The sequence below is a fragment of the Bos indicus x Bos taurus genome, chromosome 2 (assembly GCF_003369695.1).
Source record: "Bos indicus x Bos taurus breed Angus x Brahman F1 hybrid chromosome 2, Bos_hybrid_MaternalHap_v2.0, whole genome shotgun sequence".
In the NCBI taxonomy this organism is placed as follows: Eukaryota; Metazoa; Chordata; class Mammalia; order Artiodactyla; family Bovidae; genus Bos; species Bos indicus x Bos taurus.
Genome location: NC_040077.1, coordinates 130,818,383 through 130,840,934, shown reverse-complemented (window position 1 = coordinate 130,840,934; position 22,552 = coordinate 130,818,383). Strand labels below are relative to the sequence as shown.

The 22,552-nt window shown below is 56.9% G+C and overlaps 1 protein-coding gene across 1 annotated transcript in view; it reads left to right on the top strand.

Moving 5' to 3' along the window:
- Window positions 1-20,231, top strand: part of ALPL (alkaline phosphatase, biomineralization associated) — a 63,683-nt gene extending 43,452 nt beyond the window's left edge. The window contains 11 exon segments of the mRNA XM_027521298.1: window positions 4,635-4,754; window positions 5,037-5,152; window positions 6,586-6,760; window positions 7,728-7,832; window positions 7,835-7,902; window positions 11,291-11,434; window positions 13,020-13,089; window positions 15,078-15,212; window positions 17,583-17,774; window positions 18,251-18,370; window positions 19,231-20,231. Coding sequence (XP_027377099.1) covers window positions 4,635-4,754; window positions 5,037-5,152; window positions 6,586-6,760; window positions 7,728-7,832; window positions 7,835-7,902; window positions 11,291-11,434; window positions 13,020-13,089; window positions 15,078-15,212; window positions 17,583-17,774; window positions 18,251-18,370; window positions 19,231-19,496 — 1,511 coding nt within the window. The 3' untranslated portion in view covers window positions 19,497-20,231.
- Window positions 20,232-22,552: the final 2,321 nt, after the last annotated feature.

The following is a 22,552-nucleotide window of genomic DNA, read 5'->3' as shown; positions in this document are numbered from 1 at the left end:
TATAGAGTGTGGGCTCGGAGTCGTGACACACGGGCTTAGTTGCCTCACAGCATGTGGAGTCTTCCTGGACCAGGGATCTAACCCGTGTCCTCTGCACTGGCAGACGGATTCTTATCCACTGTGGCACCAGGAGAGTCCTTCAGATTTGGAATTGAGTTCACATTTCATCGCTGGCTTTCTCTCTCCAACCCTTCCATATCTCCCAGGCAAAACACGTACCTGAAAGCAGTCTCAGCTGTTTTATATCTGCTCGGGGCCTCCAAGGGCCCCTCAATATCAGCTCCTGTGTACCTGCATGGTTTTGAATTCCATCTTAATTTCTGCCTCCTGGGAATTACCCTTCTGCCTCCTTTTTCTGCCTTCTGCCTTTTCTGCTTTTTCCCCCTTCTGCCTTCCTTGTTCAAGCTGTACACTGTTCTCAATTGTTTTTTCCTGCAGCATTTCAGTGTCTGTGGTAGAAGGGGAGTCTTCCTTAGCTCACTCCATCATGTGACTGGGAGTCCCCCAACTTGCCTTCCCTGAGCCTTGATTTCTCCATCTGCTCGGTGGAGATACTGATCTCTCCTCCTTAGGGCTGCTGTGGGAATTATAGGGGCAGTCACAGTGTCAGGCAGGGAGCAGGGGCTCATGGGCAGAATATATTTCAACGGATGAGGAAGTTGGGGTGCAGAGAAGGGACTGGGCCTCCCAGTCACACAGCACGTCCGCAGCGGGCCTGGGGACGGAACCTGAGCTGCCAGGCTCCCAGGCCATTGCTCCTGCTGTGATCGCATGATGCCTTTCAGTGTGACTCCTGGGGGCCCAAGGTCACTCTGGGACTGAGTTCTTGCTTTCTCAGCACTCACAGCCCTCTTGAAAGATGAGTGATGAAAGATGAGCAGGTGGATGAAACGTGAGAAAATGAAAAAGTGACAAAATGAAAAATCTTCAAATATTCAGCTCTTTAATTTTTCTTCTCTGCTTCATTTTAGCCATTCTGATGGGTGTGTAGTAGTGTTACATCGTGGCCTTTTCCTTTTTTAAAAAAATTAGGGGACTTCCCTGGCGGGCCAGTGGTTAAAACTTTACCTTCCAAGGCAAGGAGCGTGAGTTTGACTCCTGGTCAGGGAGCAAGCTAAGCTTAGTTTAGCTAAGCTTGACCAGCTTAGATGGCCAAAAAGGCCAAGGCTGTAAAACAAGTGATACATTGTAACAAATTCAATAAGGACTTTAACAATGGTCCACATCAAAAAAAATCTTTAAAAAAGTAATTAGGTGTAACTTACAGCAAAGTGCACACATCTTAAATATACAGCTTGATGAGTTTTGACATATTTTGGTACCCATGTAGCCATCACCCAGATCAAGAAAGGACATTTCTAGTCATGGGACGCCAAGGGCTTTCCTGTGCCACCCCCCGCCCCACCCCAAGCAGGGAAGAGGAAGTGACTAGGCTTCCTCTTGCTACCTTAGATGAGTTTTACCTGTTTGGGGGCTTCGTATAAACGGACTCCTACAGTACGTACTGATAAGTACTCTTCATGTAGCATTCGTTACAGCACGGGGATTTCCGAGTGTCCTTTAATGGTCTCCGAAAACAATAGCCTTCTGATGCTCAGTTGTCCAAAGCCACCGCTTAAACCAGTCCTCAGACCGTGGAGTCAGTTTGACATCCACCAAACCCTTCTTGGACCCTGGCATAGTGCTGGTAAGAAAGACAAGGGCTGTGCCTTCACCAGACTCCCAGTGCCCCGGGGAGCAGGCAGAGCAGGGAACTGGCAAACAGGTACAGGGCTCACCTGGAGAAGAAGCAACGGCAACAGGGAGGCTGAGGGCAGCCTGGCTCCAGGGTGTGCACCTGGTGCCAGGCGGAGGGCAGGAGGGGCAGAGGCTCATCACCACCCAGATGGCACCCAAATGGCCAATGAAGCTCCTTGACCAAAGCCTCAGCACTGTGGTCATATGTGGGAGGAAGGCAGGAGGGAGATTGAAACCCGCCCACGGCTAGTAGATCCCTGATCAAAACCATTAGCCCGCGGAGTTGGGAGTTAGTAGATGCAGACTCTTACATGTAAAATGGATAAACAGCAAGGTCCTACTGTATGGCACAAGGAACTATATTCAATATCCTGGAATAAACCGTGATGGAGAAGAATATGGGAAAAAAAAAGATATGTCAATAACTGAGGTTCGTTCCAGTAGTCATGTATGGATGTAAGAGTTGGAGTATAAAGAAAGCTGAACACCGAAGAACTGATACTTTTGAACTGTGGTGTTGAAGAAGACTCTTGAGAGTCCCTTGGACTGCAAGGACATCCAACCAGTCCATCCTAAAGGAAATCAGTCCTGAATATTCATTGGAAGGACTGATGCTGAAGCTGAAGCTCCAATAGTCTGGGCACCTGATGTGAAGAGCTGACTCATTTGAAAAGGCCCTGATGCTGGGAAAGATTGAAGGCTGGAGGAGAAGGGGACGACAGAGGATGAGATGGCTGGATGGCATCACCGACTCGATGGACATGAGTTTGAGTAAACTCCGGAAGCTGGTGATGGACAGGGGGGCCTGGCGTGCTGCGGTCCATGGCATCGCAAAGAGTCAGACACGACTGAGCACCTGAACTGAATGAAATTGAGAAAAAACAACAACTTCTATTTGAAAATCCAAGTTTAAGAAAAACAAAACCACTGGCCAAGGGGACTTGTCCAGGCTTTACGTCTTTCGGTCCTAGAACTGCCTGTGAGTAGCTCCGTCCTCTTGTTTTCCTAGAACAGAAATTCAAGTGGCAGGAACTTGCATAAAGGCACTCAGCTGGATGGAAGGACCACGGTCTCTGGGCTCCAGCAGGAGCCTCCAGCCAGGAGGTCTGAACTTAGGGAGCTTCGGAAGAGAGGGGTGGTGCTGGGGGCTGCCGGTGTGAAGGTGGTGGGCTAAGGGATCAGGGTGAGGATGGGACCGCTGCGTGGGAGTGGGGCATGGACGGCTCCCAGGCTTGAGGTGAGAACGGCTTCCTTCCTGCCCTCATTGCCTGCCCCATGCAAAAGCACCGCCACGCAGTGTGGGTTTCCGGCTCCTCTGTGGCTCAAATCTCAGGATGTTCAGTTTCCCCATTCCGTAATGTGGAGGAAGTAATGGTAGCCATTCCATCAGGCTGCTGGGGAGGGGGAGGCACTTGGCACAAGCCTGGGCGCCGTGCATAAGAAGGGAGCGCTGTGAGGGGGTCCCTGGTGGTGCAGTGGTTGAGAACCCTGCCAGCGCGGGGGGGGTCATGGGTTCAGTCCTGGGGGTCGTGGGTTCAGGCCCGTGCAGGAGGATTGCACATGCGGGTGTCTTCCAACGAGAAGCGCTCTGCAACTAGAGAAAGCCCACGTGCAGCAACAAAGACCCAGCACAGCCATAAAAAAAGGAAAGCTGTGCTCTTCACCCGCACTACGAGCCTGGGCCTGAGCTGGGCCAAGAGCTGAGGCCTGTGTCTTCAGCTGTGAATGTGTAACATGACCTTGGACACGACCCTCCCACCTCTCATGGCCTCCGCCTTCCTTCCGGGCAATGGAGGCCACTGAAAGAGAGAATCCCCGAGGAGCGCCCTTCTCGAGGCTTCTGTGCCTGGATAGGCAGGCTTGGTGAGGCCCGAGCACAGAGGAGAAACCAACAGGAGGTGGGAGGGCCCTGATGCCCTGGGGGGGTCTCTGGGGCCTCTGCTTGGAAGGAAAGGGGAGTTCGGGTCTGGTGTGGAATTGTTGGGAGTGAGGTGTTGATCTTCTCCTGTAGGTCCGTGTGTTGCCTTATCTAATCCTGTCCTCATGAGACCCTGAGGGTGCAAACACCCGCATCTGACAGGGAGGAGACTGAGGACCAGGGAGCTCGGCTTCTCCGCACAGCAACTGTTCTGCGAGGGCTCTCAGGCACTAGAGTGCTCTTTCTGCTGGAAAATTGATGACTCAACCCATGGACATGGTCGGGGGGTTGGGTGGGGAGAGACAGAGAGCGAAAAGAAGGCATTCCTGGTTTTCCAAGGAATTAGGGACACAGAGCATCTTCTTGGCCAATTTACACTAACAAGAGTGAGGCTGTACCTGGCTCCTTTAAGTTTGTTACGGTAAACAGAAAGGCAAGCCTTGCTTTCCAGCCCTGCTAAATAGCTGTTGCTGAGTCAGGTTCCTGCCAAGCCTACTTTAATGAATAAGCCAAGTAGAGTTTATAATTGATAGCTGGGATACATCTGGGAGTTCCTGCCATTGGAAGTAGCTTGTTCTCTTGAATAGGTTAAACATTACCCTCCTGATTGTGCTCGCACTGTTCATTTGCTGCCTGAGCACAATGCCTCTCCACTGGGTGGAAGGAAAGAGCGTGGGCTTTGGAGTGAAGCCCAGGTCTGCCAGTGTCTGTCAGAGCTGTGTGGCCTTGGGCGAGTCACTTGGCATCTCTGAGCCTTGGTTCCTTCGCTCTCGGGTGTGGGGAGAAGACCCAGAGTCCTCAGGCTTGTTTGGCCTGGCAGAGGCTGGCAGACCTCAGGATGGCTGTCTGGGATGGGGCAATGACTGCTTGCTCTGCTGACTGCAGGCAGGCACACCATCGCCATGAGAAGTTGGGGTCTGTAATGGCTGGGGGAGCTGCCCCGCTCCTGCTGAATAACTCTGCCTCTCTGTCTCTGCAGAGAAAGAGAAAGATCCCAAGTACTGGCGAGACCAAGCTCAGCAGACCCTGAAAAATGCCCTGAGGCTTCAGACTCTCAACACCAACGTGGCTAAGAACGTCATCATGTTCCTGGGAGACGGTGAGGCCTGGGGTGGGGGACCCGGGGTGGCAGGCAGAGGTGAGGGGGCCGTGTTGTAGAGGCTCGGGCTCTGGGGGCATGTTGCAGAGGATGGGGGTGGGGGTGGGGGCGCAGGCTGTGGGCCCTGAAGGTCTAAGGAAGGAAGGAGGAAGGTCAGGTTCTGGTGCCCCTGCCTGACCTGCCTCTGCCCCAGGCTGGGGGGCTGTGGGGCCCTGAGAGGCCTGATTGAAGAGGCTAGGAGCCCAAAAACCTGAGCTCCCCACCCCCCAACCTCTACCACAGGTATGGGCGTGTCCACCGTGACAGCTGCCCGCATCCTCAAGGGGCAGCTCCACCACAGCCCTGGGGAGGAGACCAAGCTGGAGATGGACAAGTTTCCCTACGTGGCCCTCTCCAAGGTGAGCTCCAGCCCTGAGCCTCCCACCTTCCAGGAGGAAGTGAAGGGAAGTCACTCAGTCATGTCCGACTCTTTGCGACCCCGTGGACTGTAGCCCACCAGGCTCCTCCATCCATGGGATGCTCCAGGCAGGAGTAGTGGAGTGGGTTGCCATTTCCTTCTCCAGGGGGATCTTCCCGACCCAGGGATTGAACCGAGGTCTCCCGCATTGCAGGCAGACGCTTTATCCTCTGAGCCACCAGGGAGGAAAGGGCAGGGGCGTGGCTCCCGCTAGACCCCTCAAGCCCACTGACAAGGCAATCAGCCCTCCTGGGGACTCCGTGGCCCCGGCGTGAAGAAAGGACAGCTGCTTCCTAAGACTTTGAGGATTTCAGCTCCCTGGTTTTAAGATCTGTTGACACACAACAAGCGTAGAGAGAAGGGCACACGTGTGCGGGGTGAATTTTCCGCCAACTTTCCACGTGTCCGTGTGACTAGCGTTGGGGCTGAGAAGCTGAATGTGGTGGCAGCTGGGGCTCCTGCCCCACAGCCCCCTGCGGTTCTGCTCCCTGACTTTTGGTGCCATGGATTAGCTGTTCCTGCTTTTGCGCTTGATGAGAATGGAATCGCGCAGCGTGTACTCTTTGCACGGGGCTCTGTGACGCTCATTTCTCCCAAGGCGGCTCAGATGGAAGCTGGCAGCTCTGTCACGGGGGTTGTCATTGCTAGTGCTGGGGGTCCTCTAGATGCTGTGGGCAGATAGTTTCAGGGTCCCCACCGGTGGTCTGAATAAAAGGAAAGTGACGTCGCTCAGTCATGTCCAGCTCTTTGCAGCCCCATGGACTGTAGCCTACCAGGTTCCTCTGTCCATGGGCTTTTCCAGGCAAGAGTACTGGAGTGGGTTGCCATTTCCTTCTCCAGGAGATCTTCCTAACCGTGGGATTGAACCTGGGTCTCCCGCATTGTAGGCAGACGCTTTACCATCTGAGCCACCAGGGAAGTCTGAATAAGGGGGTCCGCATTTCCTCCTCCCAGATCCTGCCTCCCCCTCACTTTCCCTCTCCTTCCCCAGCCTCCCTCCCTCCCTCAAGAACCCTCTCCCTTCTCCACACTCACCTGCCTTTTCCACCCCTTGCTGGCTCCCGGAGCCCCAGACCCAGGGAGAGCTGACCCAGGTCTCACCCTCTGCCCAATGAGTCTCCATGTGCTAGAACACTGCGTTCCTGCCCCTTCCTGTTACCCTGGCTTCCAGGGCATGGGGGTGGGCAGGAGGCAGGCAGCTAGGGGATCTGGTGGCTCTAGGTGTGGGAGGACCTCGGTGGGCAGCAGGGCTCAGCTATGACCGCAGGAGGCCTCTGTCTCCCTTGTGTCCAGGCCCCATGCTGTGAGTGGGGTTGGGGGCAGCAGGGTGGACCGAGGCCAGGCCATCTCCTGACCATCCTTTTCCACCTGCAGACGTACAACACCAACGCCCAGGTCCCTGATAGCGCAGGCACCGCCACCGCCTACTTGTGTGGGGTGAAGGCCAATGAGGGCACGGTGGGGGTGAGCGCAGCAACCCAGCGCTCCCAGTGCAACACCACTCAGGGCAACGAGGTCACCTCCATCCTGCGCTGGGCCAAGGACGCAGGTGAGTGGGGCGAGCCGTGCGGAACGGGGCCCGGCTCTGTGACCTGTCTGGGCCTCAGTCTTCCCAACTGTACAATGGGGAGAGAGCAGAAAAAGAGGCTCGCCAGGGCCCTTCCAGCTCCCATGTTCTGGGACTCCGCAAACTCTTCCGGGACTCTCTTGCATGACAGCAAAGTCTCGCGGTTTAGGGGATTGCTCAGTGTGGGTTTGCTCCCAACTCATTTCCCTGAGTCTATTTGTTTGTGCTTGAAAACGTAGCCCCTCGTAGGTTCAGCTTGAGGAAGGTGAGGGATCTAGCCCAGCTCTGGTCTCATGGGAGTCCAGTAGCTGTCTTTCCCTGTTCCTTTCCTCCTTGGAACTGGGAGGCACCATGATGTCCCCCTGGCACCTCTGGAGTCACGGTGTGAGTCTGGCTGATGTAGGTGACAGAGCCACACTCCATCTGAGAGCTCTTCGGAGGGCCCCCTGAGTTCTTGCAGGGCAGCCGTGGGGCTTCCTGCAGGGGTGGGACTCGGGGGGTCCTCGGTGGAGAGGAGGGCTCCCGCCTAGGTGCTCACGCTTCAAGGGCCCTCGGGAGCAGGGAGGGTCAGAGAGGCAGAGGGTCTGAGCTGTCTGGCTATTTGGAAGCCACCCACCCTGCCGTCCCAGGTAGCTCAGCGCAGAACATGCAGGAGACCTGGGTTCAGTTCCTGGGTCGGGAAGATCCCCTGGAGGAGGACATTGCAACCTGCTCCAGCATTCTTCCCTGGAAATTCCCATGGACAGAGGGGCCTGGTGGGCTACAGTCCATGCGGCCAAAGAATCGAGTGACTGAGCACACACGTAAGCCTGCCTTAGTACCGATGCAGAGCCTGGGGCCAGGCCGGCAGCGGAACTGGCCCGTCTTTAGCTAAGAGAGAGAAAGAGAAGAGCTGGTTTGGACAGCCCTGTGTCCAGATGAACCCGACCCCTCCTCCCCCACTCCTCAGGGAAATCCGTGGGCATCGTGACCACCACGCGCGTGAACCACGCCACCCCCAGCGCCTCCTACGCCCACTCTGCTGACCGGGACTGGTACTCGGACAACGAGATGCCCCGGAGGCCCTGAGCCAGGGCTGCAAGGACATCGCCTACCAGCTCGTGCACAACATTAAGGACATCGAGGCAAGTGCGGGGCAGGTATAGCTGGGGCAGGGCGGGTGAGGCGGGGCCCCTGGTGGGCCTGAGACCTCAGGCCCAGACTGGCCCAGGATAAGTGGCTTGGCCTGGGTCTGCCCTCACCTGGGAGGGCTCCTGGCCCATTAGGGGATTTGCGGTTGGGGCAGGGAGGCACTGTGGGATTTCACCGCAGTGGGACTGAGGGATGAACCCTGAGGTGGCCGCCACCGCGCCCCGAGAGTCAGGCGCCCAGGGATTATTCTATCCATTGGGAATTGGTGCTGCCCTGGAGCATGGGGGTGACACGGTGCCATCTGAGGGGAGTACCCGCCCCATATGTTCCCACATGCATGGACAGGCGCGAGTCCCGTGCACTCAGGCAGCATGCCCAGAGAAAAGGTGATGTGCAAGCTGTGGTTGGTGCAGGCTCTTACTTTAAAACTTGGGGTCATGTCCTTGGCCTGCTGTTTGCTAGCTATGTGACCTTGGGTCAGTTACTTAACCTCTCTGAGCCTTCCCTTCTAAAGCCCTTTTGTGAAATGTACCTACCTTATAAGCCCATTGCAAGATCTAGATATAATAATCCCTGTAAGAGTTTAGCGCCAGGCCTGATGCCTCGTGAGTGTTCAGAAGGTGATAGCATTTACTCAGGAGCCGCCATGTGTCCCTGCCCCGAAACACGAGCTGTGACGCACGGAGCAGGCTTAGCACATGCCCCAGTATCATCCACCTGAAGCTCAGATGGGCCCCAGCCTCTGTTTCTTAAATGAGACCCTCTAGTTGGTTCCCTTTTCAAGGTCTTGTTACTTACCTTGCCGGGAGTTTGGGGGTTGGGGGGCGGGCTGGTGAGGGGGAGAGAGGACCTCAGCCCCTGAGCTTAGAATGGGGGTTCAGGGAGGCTCAGAGAGAGAGCCCCCAGGCCCCTCCCACTCCATCTGCTTCTACCCCCACCAGACTAACTCCCTGGCTCCCAGACCCCCCATGCCATCCCCCCAGTTTCTAAGTGCCACCTGCCCCTCTTCCAACCTCTCGTTTCTCTTCCGAGCTGTGGATTGAGCTGCCCTTCTCGGGACGTGCAGTCCTGGTGACCAGCTCCTAGCGAGCGAGTATCTCAGGCAAAGCGCCCTTCTGACTTTGTGGGTACCCGATGGGTCGCTTCCCTCCCCCGAGCCTCAGGGTCCCCACGTGTGTAGTAAGAGCAAAGCGCCCCCCTCCCCCCGTCCCCTCCCCTCCTCCCGGGGCTACTGGAGGCCGAGGTGAGGTCATGGATGTGAGAACATTTGTTGTACAAGTGCAGGCTGCAATTACGGGACTGCTCTTGAGAGAGATTTGGCGGCAGCCGCCTGAGAAGGGGACAGGAGCTTAAAGGAAGGCTTTGCTGGCGGAGGAGGCGGGCGCGGGGGTTGCACCCCAGCCTGAGTGAGGGGTGCGGCCGCTGGGAGGCCCACCCCGCCCCCACCTCCTCCCTCAGCCCCCTGTCCTTCTCTGCCCCTCCATTGCCACCCCACCACAGAGCCCCCCAGGCTGCACATGAAACAGAAATGCTGGTGTCCGCCCTGAAAATAAATATCTTTTACTAAAAAAAAAAAGAAAGAAAGAAAAAGAAAAATGAAAGACACAAACCCAAAGCCCAAAGCCAAACAGCAAGTCTGTTATTTGGGAGTTTAATGAGTGTGTGAAGTCCCTGCTGGGGCTGGAGATGACGAGGCTCCCGGCAAGAAGATTGGGGGCTTCATTTTCCATTCTGAAAATGCCAAGGGGTCAGGTTCTGTGGGAACAGTCTGGGGGGGCAGGGAGCCAGTGACCCGGGGTCCCCTTCTCCTTTCTCTCAGAAGCCTGCCCCGCCCTGCAGAGCACCCAGCTGGAGCTGGCCGTGAGAAGCTTGCCTTCACGGAGCCACCCTGAGCTCCACTACTTCTGGCCATGAGAATGCCTTGCGGGGGAAGCCAGCCCCCCGGGGTGGGGGCGGCCGGGACTGGACTGCCCGTCACTGCGTTTCCTCCTGGGACAGTCCTGTGCGTGGGCTGTCCATTCTGTTTAATAGATGGACACATGGAGCCAGAGAGCTTAAGCACCCAGACCTTGGTCAAGATACAGCAGAGCCAGGATTCCAACTCCAGGCTGACTTCAAAGGCCTTTCTGGTTCCCCGGGATCCAGGATGGCCCTGTATCCACCACCTGTACCACCAGCCTGGACTCCTGGCTCCCTGTCCACCCGGCAGAACCTGGGTTCTGAGGAGGGCGCCTGTGAGATGCCAGCCCCGGGGACGGCAGGTCTAAGGCCAGGTGTCACTGGACTCTGCGCTCCCGAGGTGTCAGCCAGGGGCAGCGGCCTGGGCTGACGCCCGCGGTAACAGGAGGACACCGGTGTGGTGGTCACCACGGGCGGCGGCTGTTATGCCCTTGGCCCCCATTTTAAAAATAGTCAGGACTTCAAACAAGGACTCCCAAGGAAAACAAACAGCCCCGCGTCCGTCTGCCCGCATGGGTCAGCGCAGTGGGTAAAATTAGCCTGGCGGTGACTACACAGACGTGGGCGCTGGCCCGCTGTTTGCCAGGCTCCCAGCTGGGCTGCCCCAAGGCCTCCCTGGCAGAGGCCTCTCGCCTCCCGGGTGGGGGCAAGGAGGCAGCTCTCGGTCGGAGTCCCCATCCTCCGCTCCATGGACACAGCAGGAGCTGGAGGGGCCTTGGGTTCGCATCCTGGCTCTGTCCCCTTGCTGGCTGTGTGGCCTTAGGGGAAAGAAATCATATTTCTGCACCCATTTATTTGGGAGAGGTCACGTGGGCAGCCTTGCAGCCTCGTATGACGCTGAACAAGATCAGGTATCTCGGGCCCTTAAGGGCTTCTCAGGTGGCTCGGGGTGAAGAATCCGCCTGCCGATGCAGCAGACTCGGGTTCCATCCCTGGGTCAGGAAGATCCCCTGGAGAAGGAAATGGGCAACCCACTCCAGTATTCTTGCCTGGAGAATCCTGTGGACAGAGGAGCCTGGCGGGCTACAGTCCATGGGGTCACACGTGTGGGACACGACTGAGCGACTGAGCAACAGCCGCAGTCTCAAGTCCTTAGTGCCCGACACGCACGCTGTAAGATGCTATCGCTCTCACGCCAGCCGAAGCTGGTACTGGGCTTCTGGAAAGCCAGGTAAGGGAGGTTAGCACCAGTATTGCGCTCCGAAGCCCAAACCACAATCCCGGTAGACTAGTGATTTCATTTCCGGCCCAGCCGGAGGAGCAGAGGCTCAGGGAGAGTGGCGCACACGGAGCCAGGATTCACCACGCCGGAGAAACGTCCACTCTGCCCATTCCCCGGGGAGCCCAGCTCTCCAGGCGGACCTCTGGGAACCTCCAGACGGCATGGCACCCCCGGGGTACTGATGGCTGTGTCCCCTTTAGGTGATCATGGGGGGCGGCCGGAAGTACATGTTCCCCAAGAACAGAACCGATGTGGAGTATGAGCTGGATGAGAAGGCCAGAGGCACGAGGCTGGACGGCCTGAACCTCATCGACATCTGGAAGAGCTTCAAACCGAAACACAAGGTAGCCTGTCCAGGGGCCTGGGTGGGGAGGTGCTGGGGGCGTCCTTCTCTGCATCTGTTCATTTCTGTAGAATGGGTTTGTAATTCTTAGCTCAGGCCCAAAGGACCTTATGGGTGTCTGAATGGCACATAGTGGGTGCCCCTTGATTCCTTCCTTCAGGCAGTGAGGAAGAGGGTGGGTCAAGGAATGACCTGCACGGACATGCAGCCCACCGGCACCCCTACTGAGTGGGGGCCCCTGGCTAGGCCTGAGGTCCAAAGGATGAATCAGATGGTCAAGCAAACGTGGAACACTGTACTTGGATGGCGAGATGCCCAGGACCTACGGGAACTCAGAGGGGACAGACCACAAGGGAGGGGCTGAGAAGCCCCGAAACGGGGGAGGGGAGGAGGCCACGGTGCGGGGAATCTCCCAGGCCACCGTGGCAGGCAGGGGCCAGAGTCAGGGCACGTGCTGGCCGGGGAAGGGGGGCCGAAGCGTGGGAAGACCTGGGCACTGGCTCCCGGGAGCAGCTCCGGCCCGTGAAATCCATCTGCCGGCCGCGGGGCCTGGGGCAGCTGGGGTCTGGAAATGACTGTGGTCGGAGCTGAAGACAGTGGGGAGCAGCCTGGCGGCCTCTTTGATGTCACTCTGGGGTTGGGTTTCCGAGGCTTCCAGGCCTGGCCCCTGGGGAGGCCTTGTGGGATGGGGCTGGGCCAAGACTGAGGTGGGGGTAGGGACAGGGGAATGGCCCCCTGGGGTGGGTGGGGGGCAGGACCCAGCTGCTTTGAACTCTCTCCGTGCCTTCTGAGTCAGCGCTGGCTAAACCAGAGCCCCTTCCCAGCCCAAGCTTGAGAGACACCACCACTCCAAGCCTCGGTTTCTCTACCTGGCCCCCCGGGCACGAAGTGAGGGACAGCAGGGGAGCCCCACTTTCTTAGCCTTCCCACCTTCCTTCCCAGAGCAGCCCCGGAGGTTTGAAAAACCCCTGATCCCAATGCCATCACCCAGAGAAGGCGAGGAGCTTGCCTAAGGACACGCAGCTGATTCCTGGTAGTTGAGGGCCCCACCCCCCCGTCCAGGCCTGAATGGCACCCTCTCCAGGCAAGCTGGCCAGTCCCTTCCCATGGCCTCTGCAGAAGCTGTACTTCCTTTACTCCCCCCTTGGCTGGGGTCCCCAGGCAGAGCTAGGGCCTGGCTCCCTTCCCGGCTCTGAGAACACCCACAGCCCACACCTCAGTGCTCAAGGCCGCTGGTGACCTGTGCCTTCCTCCTCTTTGCTCCACAGTCCTTCCCCTGCTTGGAAGTCTATTCCCTGACTCCAGCCTGTTCAGTTCTTACTTGTCCTCCAGGTCCCCATTAGGACCTCACCTCCACCAGGGAGCCCTCCCTGATCTCATCTCTAGGTTCACAGTGCCCCTCGTCTCAGAATTCTCATCACCTTGCGTTAAAATTACCTGTTTATTTGCCATTTCTTGAAGGCAGGGATGGTAGGTCCTCAGAGAGGGGCTGTTAAATGACTGAAGGACGCACATGCGTGCCCCAGACTCTGAGGCCAGCTGGCTCCCCCAGTCCCAGCATGACTGACGCTGGCCCTTCCTTCCAGCACTCTCACTATGTCTGGAACCGCACTGATCTCCTGGCCCTTGACCCCCACAGCGTGGACTACCTCTTGGGTAAGTGGAGAGGGTGGAGTGGACATCCAGCTGGGCGCCCTGGGGCCAGGGCTGTGTGAGCCAGCACTGGGGGATGAGGCCCCAGCCACCTCCCTCCACAACTTAGGGACCTTTGTCCCAGGCTCCAGGACCTGGGAGGGGTGAGGGAGGGGTTCTGGTTCATAGAATTAGACCTGAAATTTGCTGGCTGTGCAGGGCGAACAGCTCCATTGAGCACAAAGGGAAACAAAGGTCAGAGAAGGAGATGACCTCTGGCCCGCATGGCCCAGGTGAGTCTGAACCCTAGCTGGTTCTGGGACTTAAACAAATCCTTGGCTGTGGAGCCAGGGGACCCAGAGCCAGCCCTGCGGAGCTGCCAGGGCAGAAGCCAGCTAGATTGTCTCTGCCGGTCTTGACTGGGGGATGGGGGGGTTGCCCCCACCTCCCCAGGGACTGGGTAACAGCTGTGGGACCCAGGGCGGCTCCAGGTGAGGTGGGACGAGACCCTGAGTACCACCATGCAGACATCTGGGTCCCCATTCCCTCCTGGCTGTTGGGCCAGGCAGGTGGTGGCAAAGCCCCCTGCAAGGCTTTCTCAAGGAACACGGCCCCTGGGTCCTGGGCGTGTCCGCGGAGATTCTGGGCTTAGAGCAGGGCACCCGGAGGGTCGCTCCGACACACGCAGCTCTCTGCTCGCCCGGGCCCCACAGCCCACGCTGCCTGTAGAGAATTACGCCTGTACCTGCAGAGCATGAAAATTCCGTGTATGGGTTCAAATCCAGCTCCTACCACTCATGAGCTGTGCAATCCTCTGTGCCTCCGTCTTCTATAAAATGAGGATTATGAATCCTCTGTACAGTGGGTACAGTGATCGGGTCTGCCTCAGCGCTGTCATGAGGATTAAATGAGCTAATGTATAAGTTATCTCTGTGGCTGCATAGCAGATTATCCCAAAGCTTTACAGTTTAAAACGAGAGCAAACACTTGCTCCTTCACGGTTTCTTTGGGTCAGGAATTTGGGAGTGGTTCAGCTAGGTCTCTCAGGAGGCTGCAGTCCTCTGAGGCTTGACTGGGGCTGGGGCTTCCAGGGGGCCTCACTCATGGCTAGTAAGTCAGTGTGGGCTGTTGGCAGGAGGCCCCAGTTTCTCACCGCGTGAATCTCTCCACTGAGCTGCTTGAGTGTCCTCACGTCATGGCGACTGGCTTTCCCCAGAAAGTAGGAGTTTGCAAGGCAGAAGCCACAGTGTCTTACGCTTGGGTCTGGAAGTCACACGCCGTCGTCTGGACAGCATTCTGTTGGATACACAGGCCAGCCCGAGTCAGTGAGGGAGGGCACGTGAGCGTGAATTCCAGGAGGAAGGGTTATTGGGCGACCTCTCGGAGGCTGGGGCCCAGGTGCTTCCAAAGCACGCAGGACGACATGTCCCAGAGTAAGCGCTCTCTGTTCACTGGCGCCCCCTCCACGCGCCCACGCATGCAGGGCAAGGTGTTCTGGAAGCACACCCAGGACTGGAAAACAGCAACCAGTACATGTGGAATCTTGTGATATGAGCAAGGAATGGATCTCTCTCTGTGTTTCACAAGGGGAAAAAACCACACTCAGGGAACAGCAGAGACAGTGACCCCAAACCTTCTGTTTCACTGTATAAGCACTGAGCCCTTCAAACCTGGCATGGAAACACACACCCAGGCTGTCTCATTGAGGCCGGGACACAGTCCTCTGCCACGTCCAGGGCCCTCCAAGGCTCGGATGGGCTGATGGAGTAGAATCCCAGGTCTCCCATTAGCAGCTGAACATAGCGAGTTACGGAACACCTGAGCCTCAGTCTCCTCCTCTGTGAAATGGACACAGTGCCCCCCTCACCATGGCGAGGCTGAGAAGACGAACGGAGGCAGCCCTCCCAAAGCCACCCAGAGCTGCTTCTAGCCCCCACCTCCCTTTACCCCCCAGTCAGGTGTGAGAAGCCTCTGCTCCCTGAGACACCCATACCCTCCTGGCTCCTCCTCAGGTCTCTTTGAGCCGGGGGACATGCAGTACGAACTCAACAGGAACAATGTGACTGACCCTTCACTCTCTGAGATGGTAGAGATGGCCATCAGGATCCTGAACAAGAACCCCAAAGGCTTCTTCCTGCTGGTGGAAGGTAGGGGGCCCAGGCCTGGCTGCAGGGCTGCTTCCCTGGGAGCATCTAGGCGGGTTCAGGGTCGGGTGGTCAGCTCTCAGAGAGCACTGTCCCATTTGGGGATGAGCAGGGAGATTCCGTTGGGGAGGATGGGTCATGAACGAGAGAGGTGGAGAGAAGGGGCTGTGCTGAAGCTTCCAGCCCAACAAGCTCTTCTTCTTTGGGCATGGAGATGGCACATCCAGCTTACCAGTCCAGGAAGGCTTCCTGAGAGAGGAGGCAGGTTTCTTCCTTTTGGAAATTCCTCCCCAAAGCCTGTCTCCGGAGGGGTGTGCAGCCCCCTCAGCTTCACTCCTTCCCAAAGACAAGTCTGCAAGCCCCTGTAGTCAGAGGTGCCCTGAGCAGCTGCCTGGCTGGGCCCAAGGATACCAGCCCAGGGTCGACCAGATGCCCATTGGTCTGTGGCTGCCCTCACAGCTGGACAGCGGACCTCTGCTGTGACTAGGCCCATGTGGGGCCAAGGTTAGAGAGGAGACGGCCCAGGGCAGCCCCTGGGTGTATCCTGGGGGCCCCAGGGCTGGGAGAGCCAGGCCCTCAGGAGGCAGCAGTGCTGTCTGCCAGTACTCCTGGGGTTTCCCGGCGCTGTCTTAAGGCCCTGGACTCGTTGTCTGAGTGCTGCCACCCACTGGCTTCTGTGACTGTTACCTGTGCATTGCTGTAAAAATGAGGCCCCAAATAGTCCCCTTCTCCAAGAAGGACTATTAGCATCCATTGCGTCCAGAGACATAATGTACTTGGAAGGGGGCCCAGCAGAGAATAAACCCTCAATGCTTCTATTATTATCATTATTATGATTGCCCAATAGCTAAGGCGATCACAATAGAAAGTAAGAGGAAATGATAAAGTCTCTGGAATCTTCCAAAGTTCTAACAACTATTCACGTTCTGCCTGGACACACACACACACGGACACACTTGCACACATCCTCCCACCGTACATACACACACGCTCGGGCCCTTCCCCTCTCCAGAGGCCCGCGGCCGCCAACCCAGCTTGGCTGCCTTCCTGCCAAACGCTGGGGTTCCCACTCAAGCACGGCGGTCTCGGCCTGGCCCTGAACGGGCCTCTGATGCTGAGGAAGCAGCCAGGAACCAGTGGTGACGAGCACGAGCTCCCTCGGGAGCGGTCCTCTTTGTGAGCAGGGCCAGGACCGGGCCGGCAAGGCCAGCTGCTCCCAGAGCCACAACAAAGGAGGGACCCACCCTGCCAGCCGGCCAGGCCTGTGTGGTGAGGCCCAGGCCAGCAGGAAGGCAGGGCGGCCAGGCGCCCAGGCTCCGGACCCTCAGAGTTGGGAGTGTCCTCTTAGAGATGGGAGGTGCTCCCTGCAGTCGCAGTCTCAGCTGTAATCTTCCAGCCAGGCCTCCTCTGCTCACCTGGGGGAGGCAGCATGGGGTGCAGGCTTCTCCAGGCCTGTATGGAAGCCTGCTGTGGGCGCTGCCCAGGCACCAAGGGCTTTTCCCCTCTAAGAGTGTGCTTCGCACGCAGTAATTTGGAGTGATTCCCTGAGAGCTCAGTTGGTAGAGAATATGCCTGCAATGCAGGAGACCCCAGTTCGACTCCTGGGTCAGGAAGATCCCCTGGAGAAGGAATAGGCTACTCACTCCAGTATTCTTGGGCTTCCCTTGTGGCCCAGCTTGTAAAGCATTTGCTGGGTTCAGAAGATCCCCTGGAGAAAGGAAAGGCTACCCATGCCAGTATTCTGGCCTGGAGAATTCCATGGACTGTATACTCCATGGGGTCGCAAAGAGTTGGATAGGACTGAGCGACTTTCACTTTCACTTTACACTCAGAGTGGGTGTATTCAAAGATGGAAAAACAGGGCTTTAGAGTGGGTCATCTGAATTCAAAGCCCAGCAGATCTCACCTTCGACACGTCACTTCCTCACTCTCAGCCTCAGCTGTTCCATCTGTAAACTGGGCTGATTGTGCCCATCTCTACCCCAGTTGTCAGGAATGGGGAACAAGACGTCAGCTTGTTCTGTCTGGCACCTAGTAGGTATTTAGGCATGTTGGGTCCTTTCCCTAACTCTCTGAGATCTTCAGGGACTCTGAGCAGCTAAGGAAACAGCTCAGGAAGCAGTGTCGGATCGGATGGTGGATCTGCTTTAAGCCTGACTTTGCAGTGTCCACACGTGGGCCTGTGGTCCAGCGACTCACCGTCTGAGCTGCTGGGAAGGTTGAACAGCTGTATTAAATGCCCAGCATGGTGCCTGGCCCAGGGGAGCTCCCATCAAAGAGGTTAACCTGGCGGTTAACCCAGGGGGATGGGAATCGGGGATAACACCTCCTTCCCCGCCCCCTGACCAGAGGCCTTTGCCTTGGCATCCCAAGGGGGCAGGATTGACCACGGGCACCACGAGGGCAAAGCCAAGCAGGCACTGCACGAGGCGGTGGAGATGGACCAGGCCATCGGGCAGGCGGGTGCTATGACCTCCGTAGAAGACACGCTGACCGTTGTCACCGCTGACCACTCCCACGTCTTTACCTTTGGCGGGTACACCCCCCGTGGCAACTCGATCTTTGGTAGGTAGGCCTCCATTGGGGTAGGTACTGGGCATTCCCAGGGTCTGCCATCCGGGAGTGGGGGTAGAGGAGGAGAGCTGGCAAGCCCAGGGCCTGGCACATGTGGGACATGGAACTGGGGAGGGAAGAGACGTCACTGGCAGGTGGGGGAATAGAGGGTGGGGGGCATGGAGGGAAGTGATGCCTGGGTGCATGGGTGGCCACCGGGATGATGGATAGGTAGAAGAATGAGAGGCAGGATGGATTAATGGACAGGGGAGAGGAGAGGATGGAGGGATGGATGGACGGATGAGGGGTGGATGGACCAAGAGATGGGAGGACATGGGCACAATAAAAACTGAGGGATGTTTGGTTGGAAATAAATTGGGCTTGGAAGGTGGCTTCCTTGGGAGGGGACCCAGGGGTCCTAGCCGGGGGTTAGGGCCTGTACCCCTGGTGCTCCAACAGGACCCCTGGACCAATGCCTTCTTGTGCAGGTCTGGCCCCCATGGTGAGTGACACAGACAAGAAGCCGTTCACCGCCATCCTATACGGCAACGGGCCTGGCTACAAGGTGGTGGGTGGTGAGCGAGAGAATGTCTCCATGGTGGACTACGGTGAGAACCAAGGCCCAGGGCTGGGAGGGGACAGGGAACCCTCTCAGGGATGAGCTCAGAAACAGTACAGTCCTCCGGTTAAGGCTGGGAGCGAGGTGTCCCAGGATAGACAGGAGTTGAGTCATTGAGTCAGAACAATGTCAACTTGAATCCCCTCCGAAAATCCAGCAACTCTGTGACCTTGGGCACTTAACTTCACCTTCCTCATTTTCAGTTTCCCTCTGAAGAATGGTCTGCCTCCCGGGGTTGTCTGAAGGGCTAGCTAGACCTGATGAGCTCAGTGTGGGGCCTGGCACGTGCTGTGCTGCACCGTCGTTTTTACTGGCTGTATAGTGTTCCAGTGTGTGCGCGCCTTCCCAGTTTGCTTATCTGATTGCATATTGTTGAATATTTGTTCATGATGTCCCCAGCACCCCGCTGGGGGTCTAAGGGCACAGCCCAGGATCAGAAGCTTTTCCTGGGTTGGCTCTTCCCTTCTAATCCAGACAGCCCAGATGAGATCTGTGGGTTGAGAGGGCAGACTTCTGTGTCAACAGACTCAGGCTTGAGTCCTGTGGCCTGGTGTAGGAAATGACTTCCCTGCACTGAACCTCAGCTTCCTCGTCTATAAAATGGGGGCATTTGGGACTTGCCGAGTGGCCCAGTGGTTGAAGACTCCACGCTCCCGATGCAGGTGGCGTGGGTTTGATCAATCCCTGGTTGGGGAACTGGGATCCCATGTGCTGCACAGAGTGGTCCCCCCTCGGAAAAAAATATGGGGGAGGAGGGCATTTGAGCCAGCCCAGAAGTGGGCACGGAAAGCTGCTGCATCGTGCCAGGCCCCCTGGCAGGCGCTCAGCAAGCGTTTCTCTGGCCCACAGCTCACAATAACTACCAGGCGCAGTCCGCGGTGCCCCTGCGCCACGAGACCCACGGCGGCGAGGACGTGGCCGTCTTTGCCAAGGGCCCCATGGCGCACCTGCTGCACGGCGTCCACGAGCAGAACTACATCCCCCACGTGATGGCCTACGCAGCCTGCATTGGTGCCAACCGCGACCACTGTGCCTCAGCCAGCTCGTCCGGCAGCCCCTCCCCCGGCCCCCTGCTGCTCCTGCTGGCCCTGCTTCCTCTGGGCAGCCTGTTCTGAGGGCCCGGGGCCCGGGCACCCACCAGCCCATGACCGATGGCCGGTGCTGCCCACAGCCTGGCAGCCCACACCTCAAAGAGGCAGGAGGCAGAGACCCCCACCGCCTCTGCCGCTGCCGGCAAGGGGACCCAGGAAACCAAAGTCTGCCTGCCGCCCACCTGGCTCCCCTCTGGAATCCTCCACTGCGGCCAGATCAGTTGCTGGCCTCCAGCCTCCCCCGCCACCCGCTGCCCCCTTCTGGCCGACAGGGTAGGTTTCTCTTGGGCAGGCAGAGAGCATAGACTGCAAAACTTCTCAAAGCCTCTTATTTTTCTAGCAACTCTATTTCTCCAGACCCAGAGGCCCTGGAGCTTCTATGGAACATTCCGGATCTGACCCTCCCCCACCCCCTTCCCCGTCCCTCTGGAACCCACCAGGCTCATGGCCCGTTCCCCAAGTCTGTCCATAACTGCAGGGGAGACCAGGTCCTCCTCGGGAGGGAGGTTTGCTCACTCCCTCATTCCAAGGTCGCCCCGGGGCTCCCAGGAAGTCGGTTCCGAGGACTGGCCATCCAGCCCCGGGTGACCCAGGCTGGGAAGAGGAGCCTGGCAAAGCGGACGCTTCCCGGCTCTAAACACACATGCCAGCCTCTCTGAAGGGACGCTCCTGTTCGAAACAGCCAAAAAATTTTCTCTTTTTGGTGTTGGTTAAAAGGGAACACAAAACATTTAAATAAAACTTTCCAAATATTTCTGAGGACAGGACTGAGTCTTTGTGGTCAGTGAGGAAGAGACTGAAATAAGCTCATTTCTCTGGGGAGAGCAGGACTCGGGGCCCAGAAGCGCACGCAGGTGGGGTTGGATGGGGAGGAGAAGGGGTCTCCCGCTGACCTGAGGGCTTCGCCACGCATTACCCGGGTGACTGTGGACAGAGTCCTTTGCGTCTCTGCCTCTCTGTTTTCTTATCTGTAACGTGGGAGGCAGCCCACTGCAGGACTACCATGAGGATTAAAGAACGGTGCCTCTGAGCCCACAGCCCACAGCAGGAAGGCTTTCAAGTGCCCCGGGACGCCCTTGCTGCGTGGTGCCCTCAAACAGCTGCCCGCCGTGGCCCATCGTACCCGCTCCCTCATCCGTTCATTCAGCGAGTATTGAGCATGCGCCAGGCACCATACCAGCCTGAGAGGTTAGGGGTTGACCTCACAGAGCCTCAGCCTAGACAGGGATGGTGATCTGTCCACTCCTGATTGTCAAGGCTGGGTACACACTCAGGGTTACACCTGATATTGGGGGAGAGGACCCCAAGTTTGCTCCTCTTGCCTTCCTGGAACGAAAGACTCAGTCATGATGATAATGATGATTATTTACTGTCTGCCGGTCTCTGAGCGTGATGCTTATGTGGATTCATTTCATCTTAAGAAGCAGGCCCCCTTGGTCCATCCACATTTATAGACGATGAAACCAGGGTGCAGCAAGTGACATGAGGGCCCAAGGTCCCCCAAGCCGTGGAGCTGGGGTTTGAGTCCAAGGTTCCCACACTTAATGACATCCTGTATTTATAATGCATTTCCAGCCTCCTGCCAACTAGGCTCTGAAGCAGCCGGTACTAATGACTCATAACACACACTAGTTAAAAATGAACTCGGCAAGAAATTGTATGTTAGAAGCAAGGCATCCTTCAAGAATGAAAATACGAAAAAAAAAAAAATGCAGCTGAGAAGATTTAAGTTTCCCAGCAGTCCTGGCAAAAAGGGCACAGCCAAGCTGATGCTGGGCTAGTAAACTACGTGCCCACATTCCTGCCAGGCAGACGCCTTGCCTGTAACTGTACAGTGCCGCATTTTCATTTGTTGTTCTCATACCATCTTCACAATTTTTGCCATGTCTCTATTGTCACGTCCTAAACACTTCTTTAAATTCACATTTAAGCAGTCTGTCTTTAAAAGTTCACCGGTACCACGCAAAGTCAGTGTACAAACCCCACGGGTGTGCAAACCACACTTGTGTCTTAGGTTGGGTTCTTCTGAGGCGGAGCCTGTGACAAGGATTTGAATACAGTTTGTAAAGGGGCTTCCCAAGTGGCTCAGCGGTAAAGAAACCTGCCAATGCAGGGGATGCAGTTCCAATCCCTGGGTTACGAAAAGGAACCCAGGAAGCACCAGGCAGAGTGGGGAAGTGAGCCGGGAAAGGAAAGGGTGTGTGTGAAGCAGGTCACCATGATGGGCAACCCGGGCTGTCCCACTGTGGGCCTCCAGGATACAAGGGAGATGCATCTCAGGGTTATCTCACTGCGGAGTGAGGGAGCTGGGGTATTTATTCTTCAGCTCTCCTTTCTCACTGGCTTAGAGCTGTTCTGAAGAAATGAACACCCTGGCCCTTCCAACCCCCCCCCGGAAGGGCTGAGAGCAAGCCCCAAAGCCTGAGCCAGGACAGTAAATGCTCAAAGGATACAAGGAAAGCACCAACATCATTTATTAAACTTTGGGATGGGGTTCAAAAGCCCGGGCTGCCGCCGGTCAGAGACATAGGGGTTCCCATCACTTTCTCGCTTCCATGAACTCAGGAGAGTTCTTTAACTTCGCTGATGTTCCATTCCTAACATCTGAATGTACTATCCCGACACTGAGCTGCACACACTGAGCTCTCAGGATCCCACGAGGGAGTTCCTAGCTCCTCCTAGCACGAGTCCAGGCTGTGGCTCATGTGTGTATGCTTCAAGAAGAATCAAGGGTGCTCTGACTGCTCCAGGGCCTCCCTTACCCAGGCTGGGCCCCGCACGCACCGTCAGCTCACTCATCACCCCTTTATTCTAACTGTTGGTGGCTCTGAGTCCTAATCCAGGCCAGGGGTCCAGGCCGAAGTCCCAGCTCCACCCATCCCCCCATAACTAGAGGCTAAGTGTAACAGTAAGACATTTTCTCAGTGAGGAAGAACAAATCTCAAGCTGACAAATCCTCTTCTAGTCATCCAGATAACCCTGTCTTCTGTTAAACAGAAATCTGGAATTTAACACAACGAGTTCATTTCTATCTCAAACATCTCGGGGTGCCTCTGGTCAGGTGCTTGGGACCCAGGCTT